Genomic DNA, 14592 nt, shown 5'->3' on the forward strand with positions numbered 1-14592 from the left:
CATTAAATTTTACCGAACAATTTGTTTCTAAATAAGAATATTATTATTTAATAATACAAAACTAAGCAAAGCAAACTGTAAACCTACGCTGAATATCTGAGCTCGAAATTGACCAAGTTATGTTTTGGCTTTTAGCAAACCAAATGGAAAAAATTTAATAATAATAACTTACCGAGATTTTCTTCGTGTTGTTAAATGTTGAAGCACTATTTTCGGTGGCATTAAGGAAAATGAAGGATGGGATAAAAGAAGGGAACTTACCGAAAATATATTGTCTGGTATCGTCAATTTGTCTCACGGAAAACACACACAAAATCAAATTAAAATTGTCAAAGTGTACTATACGTTCCGACCGTATGTCTATTAACGACTGACTGACTTAACATAAAGGACAGAAGATTATGCTTACTTAGAACTGTGTTGCCAAGACGTTCCCGAATTAAATAAATGAAATATATATTCATATTGGCGCAAACAATCGGAAACCTTGGGTTACGAAAAGTATCCGCATATCAGCCAAGAATATGTTTTCACTACTATACATCAAGAAATTTACTACCAATGTTCCTGTTACTGAATATATCACAAAGTACAGGACAACATATCTAAAACTTATCAAAAAAAGCCTATTATCAAAATCGTCTGGGAAGCTCTAAAAGTGTTGCAAAAGAAACTTGGTCTATAATAAACGATCTTCAAAATAAAACTCACACAGCTCAATCATTTTCCCTTCCAAATCCTGAAAGTCTAACTAAACGATTACTTCGTTAATGTGAGTAAAAATATAACATCAACTATTTTGCCGCAACAAGATCCCATTTCCTATCTCTCTAAATCAAGAAAGGTCTCGAATTCATTATTTTTAAGACCAGTCGATAACTCTGAACTGATGGACTATCTATAAAAATCTAACTAAACAATAATAATCGTTACACTGCCACTGTTTTCTGTGACTATGCCAAAGCTTTTGATTGTGTAAATCAAGACATCTTGATTAAAAAACTAAATTTCTATGGAATTCGGGGTATTTCTTTGAATTGGTTCCAATCCCACTTGAATAATAGGAAACAACTAGTTAGAGCAAATGATACTGACTCTAGTCTCAAAAACATTGTATGTGGAGTACCACAAGGTTCAGTATTGGGTTCTCTACTGTTCCTAGTTCCTACTGTAAAGTAGTTTCTTTGGTTCCAATCACAAATCTCTGAAAATGGATTGAACAAAGATATTCAAAACCACATCAATAAGCGAGTGAAAAATACTTTTTACAATTTATTAAATGAAGAATTTGCCCAAAAAACTAGTTAAGCCATTGATAGATGCAGATTGAGTTAAGCTAAATGAGATAAACAGCATGGTAACCAACATAACAAAAAAGTTGCTCCAGCACTTCAAAAATTGAAGAAAAGTAAATCAGTTGGACCAGATGATATTTCTGGGAAAATGTGGATAGCCTCAGAAAGAGGAGCAAGTTAGGTTTATTTAATAAAGTTATGGAAGTGGAACAAATGCCAGACGAATCAGTGCCAGAATCATACACAATGAAAATCTGGGAGTAATTAATAAAGTTCATGTGAAAGTAGTTTTCTTAATGGGATATTTTTTATTCCCATCAGTGTTGTTAGATAGCACGAAAACTACAGGGTACTAAATATGCCGATGATTGATGATGTAGTTTTACTAGGAAATACAGAAAAGGATTTACAGCAAATTCTCGAACAGTGGAGGTGAGGAAACAAGAAAAAAATCAAAAACGGAGTATTTGAAATGTTCATTTAAGTTACTACAAAAGATAACTTTTTATAATGAAACATAATTTTAAGTACATAGGATCTATTCGCAGTGTGCAAGTACTTGGAGGAAGGGAAACGAGAAACGACCGTGCGCGAGTCGCGGAGAAATATTGCAACTATCTTAAATAATTCATATTGTCAAATTGAGGTATATTTCATATCTTCTGTCATTGAAGCAGAAAAATTATATATTGCTCCACAATATTGATATGATATGCAATTATTATATAAAGGTAAATTTAATTAATTGTATTTTGCTTGCAGTACTGCATTTTAATAACTAATTTTATTTACTACATACAATTGTTTACGTTTGCATAACATAACCTGCATCTTATTTTTTCTTCTTATTAATTTTTTGTACTATGGCCTTGACAATTATCCAGCAACCAGGACTAATATAATTGGCCAATATAATTAAAAGTGCGAATAAAAGTACAGAGCGTAGAAATAGAGGTCGCTTTGCTGAACTTGCACGGTCCCAATATTAACACAGTATGTAATGGGGAACTAGATGGAGATGTATGCAATAGTTAGATCAAAATTGATGAAAGAGAAGGTGAATAGTGTGAATAAGATTCAAAATCAAACTTCCGTAATAAAACCAGTTATAACATACTCATAAAATATGGATTTTAGGTAGTTAAAAAGAAACAAGACTGGATATATTAGTGGAAGTCTAGAAATGGCCCCAATTAATGCTAAAATAAGAGACTATAAGTTGGTTTAGGGCATGTTCAACAGCAAAATGATAATGACACATTTTGATGAATTTAACCCTTAACTACAGAGATCCGGTATTTTTTACCGGCAGGCATTCCCAAAATGTGGATTTCATGGTAACCTCACCACTTACAAGTTCATGTGTCTCTGTACCTCTCGGGTAGTTTGTATAACAATGCTATTCAAAGTGTGTATTGTCAATATCTTCTTTTCTAGCACACATCAAAAATCTTAACCGGTAAAAATTACCGGATGTCTGTGTTAAGTAAGTATTTTTATATGGGTACTATATTTGTAAATCTGAAATGTTTATATTATTTTTTGGAGTTTTTAGGAAAAAAGTAAAGAAATGGACTGTGGAAGTCATCCTGGACCTTCAATGAAGGTTAAATTTGACGATAAAAATTTTGAGGCCACTTTGCAAAAATGGAATTGCCATTTAATTTTGTGATAATTTTACCCCTTGCCGATTTTTTCTCATGGATGTAAAAATTTTTGTAAATGCTATTTTATGTTTCCTTTGTGATTCTGTTACGTTTATTTGTTAAAAAAAAGTCTAAATTTTTTTTCATAGCATTTATGGCCGTTTGTTTCAATAGACCAAAAATGTTACCAAAATTCTGGTTTAATAGTTATTCTTCAAAAATCTTGTATTATATTATTAAAATCACTCGTTTTACCATTTTTCCCATATTTAGAGACTCCATAAAAACTCATAATGCAATTTTTTTTTGTTTTTTATTATTAACTTTATATTTTGACTCGTATTTTATAATGACCGGTAAAAAATACCGGGGATCTGTAATTACGTGCTAATATTGGGATGTCTGTAGTTAAGGGTTAATAAGGGAAGCTAAACTCTGTTGCAGATAAAGACAAACTTCACATAGGGATAAAGGCAGAGATTGGTTATTTTTAAAAACTCTTGGGTAAGTGTCGCACACTGAAGTGTAAGACATTTTGCAATACAATAAGGAACTGACAATGCAAAATCCTGTCTATATTGGAAAATTTGTTCACATCCATGTGAACCAGGAGTTTCACTCTAATTAATAAAAAAAAAGAAAGTGAAAGATAGGAACATCAGGAATACATATATCGTTCTATTAGAGGTAAAACTCACTAAGTGCACTTTTTTGAGATATTGACATTTTCATCAATTTAAACTCAATACTTTACTGCCCAGCCCTGAAGAAGTCACCAAGTGCATTATTGTGAATTTCAGTTTCAGGGTAAAACTCGTTAAAACTTATTATTGCACTTACTGAATCGGTACTTAGTGATCTTCCAAACAATGCATTAGTAAACATAACTGTGTATTATTTGTGTGCATTATCTATTCGGCGATTGATAAAGGGTAACATAATCTAGTTTGTGATTAAGCAGGCGACTTTTGTGGCTGTCATAAATGCCGAAAGAATTGCATTTATTTTCAAAGAATGAAACTCATTGTTAATTTTTTAAATAATAGACTGTTATTTTTGATAGATTGTTAGTTGTAAGTCAGCGAAATTTTGTATACCTTTGTATAATTTAAGTATAAAATGGATGTTGATTTTTAACAATAACATTACTTCTGTTTCTATCACATGTGATTTTGTAAAGAGGCAACTGTTGTGTATGAACTTATTAAATTGTTTATTACCATTTTATTCATTACCTATTTCTTTCATTTTGAATCCCAACGTCATAATACTTTATGGAGACAAATTCGTTAACTTCTCAATATCCAATAATTGTGTTCATGGAAAAACTCATCAAGTACAAAAATTGATCTAATATTGATTATATCATAGTTCCTGTGACGAAATATGACTTAAAATATCTGTTTTGATTTATTCTTTAAAGTTGCATTAAAAAAATTCCAATATTCAAGTCAGGTGAATTTAAAAAACAATTTGTACCTTTAAATCGATTTTTCTCCACTTTCTGAAACGTGTAGTTAGTGAGTTTTGCCTCTAATACGACGATATATTAAAATCGGATTCCAATAGTCTAAAACTTAGTAAAAAAACTATAAAAAAAATTAAAGAGTACTCTTTGAAACAGTTAAAAATGTATCAAATGAAAAGTCTAATCTTAATTAGGACTGTATGTCCTGGTATAGTAGGTAATAAAATTGTTGACATGTAACCAATTAAAATTTGTGATACCTAAGAAATATCATAGCAATTGTTTTAAGAATCACTTAACAGAGACATTAACTTTTGCAAGAAAGTTAAAAATAATAAAGGCTTATTAAACAAAAAAATTACCACCACAGAATTGTATTTCAGGTTCTCGAATAAAAGCCTTTATGTTTTACAAACAATTTTTATTAAATTATAAATCTATCTTAGAAGAAAAATCCCAAAATCTTTCCTCCCAGGTGTTTCCTTCTAGCTTCTTCGTGATCCATGATACCTCCACTTGTGGTAAGCACAACATATCTGAAACAAAAAAGTAAAACAATTAGACTATTGTATAAAAAATATTCAGATTATTCACTAACAAACTGACAAACATGTAGAGAATGCTATGTGTATACATTTATTTAACAATAATAAATACTGACGAAAGAAAGAGACCCACAAGTCTAGATTGGAGATATAAAACAATTCGAAGAATTTAAATACCTTGGGACAGTGATGTGAAAGGAATAAACATCAAAACGGGACATTCAGCAAAAAATTATTTAGGTCTCCTAAAAAAATGGCAACCTAAAAGACGGATGTAGAACCATCCTTGACATACAGACCTGACTGTTGGCAAATGAAGATGAAAGAGAAGAAAAAACTGCTAGCAGCTGGGAAGAAAAAGTGGTAACATAGAAATAGACTATTTAAAAAGAGTGTATCGGATATCTAGGCTTGTCACATCTCAAATGAAGAAATAAAAAGAAGAGGAAGGATTTACAATACCGAAGATACAATATAAAATCCAGACAACTTTTATGGTATGGGTTAGTGATGGTCAGAATAGAATACTTCCAAGGATCAAAAACTCAGTACTCAAGAACTTTTTCGAGTACCAAGTACCTAGAACCATATTAATTTTTCAAGTTGATTTAAAAAATAAATACCATTTTAAATTCATCAATTCCTCATTTGTTTAATGTTTATATTCGTTAATGGCTCCCACACTCACTGACATAGATGTTTACAGAAATGTGATAGGCTGAATTGGCCATTTTGATGATCTTGAGAATAAGCACACTAACTTCTCCACTCATATTGGTGATCAGCAAACAGGTTTAAAAATAGCTTTAACATTCCAGTATCAAGACCCAATACCTTAATACTATAATGACCTCTTCCTCAGCTGGCATTCTAATACTTTGGTTTAAGTTCTTGAGATATCTCGAGAATTTTCAGGAATTGAACTTCATCCATTCTTGTTATTTGAGAACCCAGTCACTAGTATGGGCATGTAATGTGAATATAAGACAAACGATGGCCAAAACAGGCCCTAAATTATGTTTCAAAGAATATGAGAGGAAGACTAACATTAGAATGGAGAGAAGAAAGCAGAAGAATAATGAGAGACAGCCATAAAGGAGGAATGGACTGGCTAAAAAAGATGAAGACCAAAATGCAGGATGCAGAGCAGAGTCTGTAGGACCCCATAGTTTTTGTTTACAAACTCAGAATGTCCTTTGTCATAAAAAAAAAAAAAAAAAAAAAAAAAATACGAAATTAAATAATCCACAAAACTACCCGCGCATCAAGTTATGACATAACTACATGCGTGACATACTTTATAAGCCACAAGAAAATACACAATAACAGCGGATTTGTTTATTGTTTTTTGAAAAAATACACTTAGTTGTTTGTTATAAACCTAATTCGACATCAGTGAATACTTCTCAGTAAGTTCAGGAGTTCCTTCTCAGTAAGCCAATTGGGTTTTATAACTGGAATCATATGGATTCCAGTTCCAATAACTGGATTACACGATAAATAAAATTGCTAATAAATTTTTTTTTAAATGTGATTTTTTACGGAAGAAAAATTATTGTTTATAAACAAAAATATATTTTGTGCCATTATGACTAACAAACAATTGAAATATGTACTTATATTACTACTTATATTAATATAATCCTGGCGTATATTGTCCAATACCGGAAACAACAAATAAACTGTAAATTACGATCTTCCCAGAATACCGATTATAACGAAACTAAAACCAAATTGTAAAGCACATTCCAGTGATAGGTTAGAGACATAAACAAGGTCAAAAATTAAATTCTTAAATATATTTGCAGTAAAATTCTTATATCTAGCTTACAAAATACGCCAGCGTGTGTAGTTAAAGGTTAATAATTTAAAACAGACTTAAAAAATAAATGAAACTAGGAAAGAAAAAGTTCTAACTGTTTACAATGAACAATTGTAAGGTAATGACAGCACAAAAATGAAGACAACTACATACAGACTATGATATCATGTTCACAAAGGAAATTTATCAAAATAGGTAATTGTAACCAATAATTATGGTATATACATGTGAAATGTTACTTTTCTGAAGTATTACAGTATTAGCACAAGTAGTGACAGGAAACTCTACTTCATACTTCAGTCCTTATGGAGCATAATAAGCTATACTCTGTGCGTTGTGGGAGGTCTTATGTTAATCTCTTGAGTAGATCACTCAATTTTTTCTTGTAATTATTTTTACTTTCTTTTTACATATTCTTAAAATTTGTTTTATGTTATATCCACTTTTTTAAAATATTGGGCTTGTCTAAGCCATATTGTTCAGCATTTGACATGTCCAGTACGTTTTACTAGCTACAATTATGTTTACTAGCTCTTCTTTCCCTATTACACAGTCGACAAATGTTATTGAGTGTCAAAAGTTTATATATGTACAGTGGAACCTCGATTATCCGTCTCTCCATTAACTGTCACCTCTGTTAACCGCCAGGGTACATATAGAAATTGTATTGACTACATAAGCAAAAATTTTAATGTAAAAAAAATTTAATTTGATTTGTGATGAGGACACAAATGGCTATCCATTGCTGACAGACAAAGAAATCGTTGAAATGGCAACAAAGGTGGACCAAACAGATTCAGAAGCTGACACAGACTTGGAATATGACTGTAGGTGTAGTTATGTTGATAAACCTATTGTAACTGACAAAGATTTGCGTAAATAATTTAGAGAAGCTGCATCGCATATTATGCAATAATTCATCGAGTGGTATTCTCAACAAGAAGCCAATAAAGTAGATTGCATGATCTTATGCCGATTAAGAAATTCAGCAGTCGCAAAATGTGAAGCAACAGTAAAACAAATATTTCAGAATATTTTAAATTGATTCGATTGTATGAACACAAATCACTCTTATATTGTCAAACAAACCATACAAATGAAATTTGAGAGTTGTACTATGAATTTTTAATTTTTTTTAATGTTCTGTTATCCGTCATACCTTTGGTCCTGTGCCCCAATGGATAATCAAGGTTCTACTGTATTTTGTATTTCTTCTAAATGGTCTATATTCTATGTTATAATACAATTATATAAATATAAACAATTCATAAAATTGATGTATTGACACATTAACCTTTAACTACACGCGCTGGCGTACTTTGTATGCCAGATATAAGAATTCTACTGGAAATATATTTAAAAATTTAATTTTTGACCTTGCTTATTTTTCTAACCTATCACTGGAATGTGCTTTACAATTTGGTTTTAGTTTCGTTATAATCGGCGTTCTGGAAAGATCGTAATTTACATTTTATTATTTGTTGTTTCCAGTGGTGGACAATATACCCCAGGATTATATTACAATAAGTCGTAATATAAGTACATATTTTAATTGTTTTTTAGTCATTATGGCAAAAAATATATTTTTCTTTGTAAACAATACTTTTTCTCCTGTAAAAAATCACATTTAAAAAATTTTTTATTAGTAATTTTATTTATCATGGAATCCAGTTATTCCATGATTCCAGTTATAAATCCCAATTGGCTTACTGAAAAGGAACTCCAAGTATTCACTGATGCCGAATAAGGTTTATAACAAACAACTAAGTGTATTTTTTCAAAAAAAATTAAACAAATCCGCTGTTTTTAAGTGTATTTTCTTGTGGCGTACAAAGTACGCCACGCGTGTAGTTATGTTATAACTTGATGCGCAGGTAGTTAAAGGTTAATATTGGTTGTTTGACACTTTGAAGACTCTTCAGATCAAAAATTGCTTTTACTAGAACATTTCTGGGTGACACTACACTACAAGTATAGAAAATATAACTGATATTGGATTTGATCCCTTTCAAACTGGCTCATACAAACTATCAATGTGACTAAAATGCTTATAACCAACAGCAGCACCTACGCAAGTCATCATTCTATATTTAGAAGCAATAGATAGAATATTAGAAGCGATAGAATATTTCCCTAATATTACAGGACTGCACACAGTACAAAGAAGTACAGTTGAACCCGCTTATTGGAATAGCCTTCGTGTGAAGCAAAAGTATTACTATAACAGGGATGTTCGAATAACTGATCATTGGTGGCTAGCAAAAACGTTTTGGGACCTCAAATTTCTATTCCTTAAACTGGGATATTGCTATAACCAGGTTTGACTGTACTAAATAAACTCAAGTTGAGCTACAAAAACATATTTAGGTACTTACCCAAACTGACGGGAAGGTAAAAGATTATTTGTCCATTTTTCAATATGTGTAATTGGTACATCAAACCTAGGGGAAATTACTCCACATTTGTTTAACCTTCCTGTCAAATTTACTACTATCTTTCCACTTCTGTGATCGTCTACAATTTCAAATTCGCCAATGTAACCATGCTTCATCATTACAGTTAAAAACTTAACAACTACTTTTGATGAAGGCCTGATAAGGACCTGCCTTTTACCGCGCTTTTCAGCATTGTTTATGGATTTTAGAGCATCGCTCAATACATTCATACGCACCATGGCTAAAAAGAAAACAAAAATTAGAAAGTTTTAAAAGTAAGTGATTTGTTAGGTTATGGAAACTATTTACTTTCAAAACTTTGTGAATTTAAATTTAGATTAAACTAATATGTGCACTAAGCAATATATCCTTTTAAATAAGGCTTTAGTAATAGAACAACTTCAAAAACACTAGTTTTTCATTCAACTACTATCCGAAGAACCACATATTTTGTTTGTTATTTTTCTGCATATAGCCACATATCGACATAAATACGTGCACAGTTTAACAGCTCGATAAGTGTTTTACAGAACTTTTCACAAAATAATTATGGATGGTGAATATAAACACTATATTACCTAGGAATTATTTCGTGTTTACCGATGAACACTACACCTTCATTAAACACGATCAAAAAAGGCGTAATTTCAAAAACGACCGCTAGATGCTATTTTGAACTGTCAAAGTACACCGTCAAATCAATGTCAATGTCAAATGTCACTGTAGAAAAAATCTTTCAAAATATATCTATTTCTAGATTTAAATATCACTATTTAAATAAAATCTAATAATCTATTAAATAATATCTGCAGTTGTAATTTGTATGTGTAATAAATTAAAGTAAAATCTTAAATAAATTCTGAAAAGTATAATTAAAATGATAGCTACAATGTTGCCAATTTTAATGACACTTGTTTTTAAAGTTTGTTATTACAGAAAATATTTTATTTTAGTATTTTCTGTTCTTTTAGTAAAGATATTGGTTACTATAATTTAGTTTGTAAATTTTTTAATCCAAAATGATTTTATAAGTGACGTGAAAGTTATTTTAACGCTGTGTCTAGGTACACGCTAACGTGTACGCAAATAAAAAAGTTAGGTACACGCGAATTAAACTTCATCAAGCCTATGACGTCATTATTTAGCGTGCACAGTGACTTTATATTTTGGTACACGCTATTTTGATATGTTTGTGTTTGTTGTTTGTTTGATAGAAAATATTTTTATTAAGGGACGGGGAAGGGAAGCAAAACTATTCAGATGTTTCAAACTTAATTGTAATAAAACAATATGTATGATATATAAAAGTATATATTCAGGTTAGCAAAATAAATATTAGTTAACATGATAAGGCTGTATGACACTATTCATTTTCTTGTATCATTTCTAATATCGTTTCTGATATCGTTTCTTGTATACATTTTCTTGTATCATTTCTTGTATGTACATTTGTGCCCTGTATGACACTATGCAAGTTCTTGTATCGAAAACTGTATGAAATTCGGCACGTGATTGGTCGAAATTTTGTTTGTCACCCTGTCACCTTACATTGGTATGGTAGTACTGCGTCTACAGCTGATTTTAAGGATTTTATAAAATTTATAAACTTTTAAAAACAAATATTTTAATGTTATAATAACTAGAATTTTTACGTTGATTGTTGATTATTTGTGTTTTTTATTTTGTTTTGATATTTGTGCTAAAATATTTGCATTATAATTATCTTCAGTTTGATCCAAATTGGAACTATTGTATTTTCCTCTATTAAAAAATTATGCAATATGAAACCCAAGTTATTCTAAATATATGGTTATTAATAGAACAGTAGTCCATACCAAACGGTATATTAAGTATCAATAAAATATTTATAAATAATACCTACAAAACACAAATAAATTTATCAAGACATAAATCATATGATCTCATTTTCAGCCGCCATTATGAGATTTAGAAGTTTTACCAGCAGGTTTTACGTTTTTGCTCTTTGCGCAGAAATTGGCGCAGTTATTGTACAAGAATCTGTGCCTGACACAAATTCTTGTATCGTTTCTGATATCGTTTCTTGTATCTGTGTATGACACTATACATTTTTTTGACATATCAGAAACGATATTAGAAATGATACAAGAAAATGCATAGTGTCATACAGCCTATATACAGGGTGTCCCGAAAAGATTGGTCATAAATTATACCACATATTCTGGGGTCAAAAATAGGTTGATTGAACCTCACTTACCTATATACAATAGTGCACAAAAAAAGTTACAGCCCTTTGAAATTACAAAATGAAAATCGATTTTTTTTATATAACGAAAACTCTCAGAGATTTTTTATTGAAAATGGACATGTGGCATTTTTACGGCAGCAACATCTTAAAAAAAAATTTAAGTAAAATTTGTGCACCCCATACAAATTTTATGGGGGTTTTGTTCGCTTAAACCCCCCCCCCAAACTTTTGTGTATGTTCCAATTAAATTATTATTGTGGCACTATTAGTTAAACACATTATTTTTAAAACTTTTTTGCCTCCTAGTACTTTTTCGATAAGCCAGTGTTTATCGAGATATTTTGAATATTTGTCGAATCCACCACATATTTGTATATGGTTAAGTACGGTTATGGAGACCTGTTAATAATCTGAAAATTTATTTATAATTTACATTTTTAGGTATATTTTGAAAAAGAAGCTACATCTCGATAAAAGGTGCCTTATGAACAAAAGACTAAGAGGCAAAAGTTTTAAAAAACACTGTGTTTAACTAATGGTACCACAATAATAGTTTAATTGGAACGCACACAAACATTTGGGGGGTTTAAAGGAACAAAACCCCCATAAACTTTTTACGTAAATATATTGAAAAAGAAGCCGCATCTCAATAAAAACTGGCTTATCGAAAAAATACTAAGAGGCAAAAAAGTTTTAAAAACGTTGTGTTTAACTAATGGTACCACAATAATGAATTAATTAGAACGTACACAAAACTTTGGGGGGGTTTAAGGGAACAAAATCCCCATAATTTGTTTATGGGGTGGACAAATTTCACTATAATTTTGTTTTAGGATGTTCCTGCCATAAGAATGATACACGTCCATTTTCAATAAAAAGTCTCATTTGTACTAAGGTAAGTTAGGTTCAATCGAACTATTTTTGACCCCAGAATGTGTGGTATAATTTATGACCAATCTTTTCGGGACACCCTGTATACAAAATACTGCTAAAATAATTTTTATACGTAAGTTAATTATATCAGTTTATATTGTTGTTTATTTTTGCTGTGGTGTTTATGTTTATTTATATAGTATACAAGGAGTTGAACTTGTTACGATTTTCATAGAAAATTGGTTATAACTTTGTAAATACCCTGTACCTATAACATAATAAACCTTTATATTTTTTTGATATGGAAGTTGAGAAGATTTTGAACATAGGCTGTTTCATTTAAAAAACATAAGTTTGGTCTGCCACTATATTATCGAACGCCCTGTAACATTCTAACTAATTTTAGTAATTTTGTAATATGAAGCTCAAAGTTTGCTAAAATTTTTGTTACTAACTTTTATTGCTATCTATTACTATAGCGGATCTACTGAGATTGATCACACTATATAATCATGCAATCGCCCCCTTATACTTTATCTTATTACTTCTGCTACTCTTAATCACGAATTCTTGTCTCTTATCTTTTTCATACTGTTTTAGAATGTTGTTAAACTCATTAAAAGAACTTAATAATTGTACACACTCCATAGTTAATTTAAAAAAAAAACACTAAACAAGTAAAAATAAGGAAACTCTTTACAAATCAATATTAAAGTGTAAACATAACGCGATTAGACAAATTTTAATCACACTCTGACACTCGCGATATTTACAGATACTTAATACCACAGCATACACGTGGCTCAAATTAGCGTGTACCAAAAAACCCAGTCACAGTACACGCTAAATAATGACCTCACTACTTGATGACGTTTAAGCGTGCACCTAACTTTTTTAATTGCGTACACGTTAGCGTGTACCTAGACACAGCGGATATCTAATGAAAGGAACAGAATTTCCGACAACGTCGTAGACTTCATGGTGGTTTGTTGTGACATTTGATGTCAATAAAAATAGAGGGATATTTAAAAGGATCGCACGAAAAGAACTCAAATTAATTAATTTGAAATAAATGGATAATCTATATTAAGATGCATTATGTTTGTATATACGTAATTTTGTTTTTATTCAATAAAAGGGAATAAACATTTCTTGTACACTTGTGTCTATTTTAAGTTATCTATTTTGGGACTAGAATTTAATATTACAATCTGCGCGGGAGCCCAATGTAGTGCTGAACTATATATGAATATCTAAGCAGGGGGTAATAAACTGTTCCATATTCAACAAACTAAAGAGCGTAGTGTGGAATTTGACGATAATTTTTGTTTATTTCGTTAATTAATTCCCGAATTTTGTCAATGAAGTGCGTCAAACGTCACGTGCAATTTTTTGGCACGCACGCGTGCCGTTCTTTTTGACATTCTGTAAAAAGTGAAAGAATCTGAAATAAAACAGCAAAAATTAATATTTAAATGAAGATTTTAATCATAGTGCAATGTATTTAAAAACAATTACAAATCTAACGGTATTCTCCTGGGAAAGTTCACGCTAAGTCATTCAATAAAACAGGTAGGCAATTCATTTTTACAGTTCACACCTATGACCGCAGTCAGGATAGCACTTTCACGTAATATTTATTTTTATCTGGAGTTCTGGAGTTCAATTCGTGATTACGATTGCGATCAATCAGCTTGTGTTTACGTTACTGATTGATAAGCCTTAACCTAAAATGTGACGATGTTTTCTAGACCTGTACCTGAGAAAATGGTAGTGAAAACTTCCCAAAAACGCACAGTTCGTATTTTGTTAGTGGGTGATAGTGGTGTGGGCAAGACGTCGCTGATTTTGTCGTTGGTAAGTGAAGAATTTCCCGAAAATGTACCCTCAAAGGCGGAGGAGATCACCATACCAGCTGATGTTACTCCAGAGCAAGGTACTTACAGCCCATGTTTAAATAATGCAATATTCTAACAATAAAACATTGAAAACTATTGTTTTCAATACTTCCATAAAATTTATAACAAATTAATGTCATACAGCTGGTTCGGCAGAGCGTCTTTTTTAAATGATGTTTTTTACTGTGTCTACACTTTATAGTCTTTAACTGAATAACTTGAGGAGGGAGAAGCTATTTGTCTCAAGTTAGTCTGTTTTCTATCATCATAGAATCTGTTTTCTATTATTGTATGCCTTTTTGTGTTCTGCTACACATCTGTTAAATGTTCTACCAGTTTGACCAATGTAAGTTTTTGGGCAGTCATCACATGTAAATTGTTAT

The 14592-nt window shown here is 30.9% G+C and overlaps 2 protein-coding genes across 6 annotated transcripts in view; one reads left to right on the forward strand and one right to left on the reverse strand.

The window, feature by feature from the left end:
• Positions 1 to 4809: 4809 nt before the first annotated feature.
• Positions 4810 to 9925, reverse strand: LOC126885641 (40S ribosomal protein S15Aa). The gene is made up of 3 exons (XM_050652291.1): positions 9790 to 9925; positions 9152 to 9452; positions 4810 to 4945 (listed from the first exon to the last, which is right to left on the reverse strand). The coding sequence occupies exons 2-3, from the start codon at positions 9448 to 9450 to the stop codon at positions 4852 to 4854; spliced, it is 393 nt and encodes a 130-aa protein (XP_050508248.1). The 5' UTR covers positions 9451 to 9452; positions 9790 to 9925; the 3' UTR covers positions 4810 to 4851.
• Positions 9926 to 13634: 3709 nt separating this feature from the next.
• LOC126885642 (mitochondrial Rho GTPase) overlaps positions 13635 to 14592 on the forward strand; it is a 59372-nt gene continuing 58414 nt past the window's right edge. For 2 of the 5 annotated variants that reach the window (XM_050652295.1, XM_050652297.1), the window contains exon 1: positions 13898 to 14247. In XM_050652295.1, the coding sequence (XP_050508252.1) occupies positions 14052 to 14247 (196 nt within the window). In that variant the 5' untranslated portion in view covers positions 13898 to 14051. The other 3 variants (XM_050652294.1, XM_050652293.1, XM_050652296.1) reach the window with 3 other exon arrangements.

Source organism: Diabrotica virgifera, chromosome 5 (genome assembly GCF_917563875.1).
Source record: "Diabrotica virgifera virgifera chromosome 5, PGI_DIABVI_V3a".
In the NCBI taxonomy this organism is placed as follows: Eukaryota; Metazoa; Arthropoda; class Insecta; order Coleoptera; family Chrysomelidae; genus Diabrotica; species Diabrotica virgifera.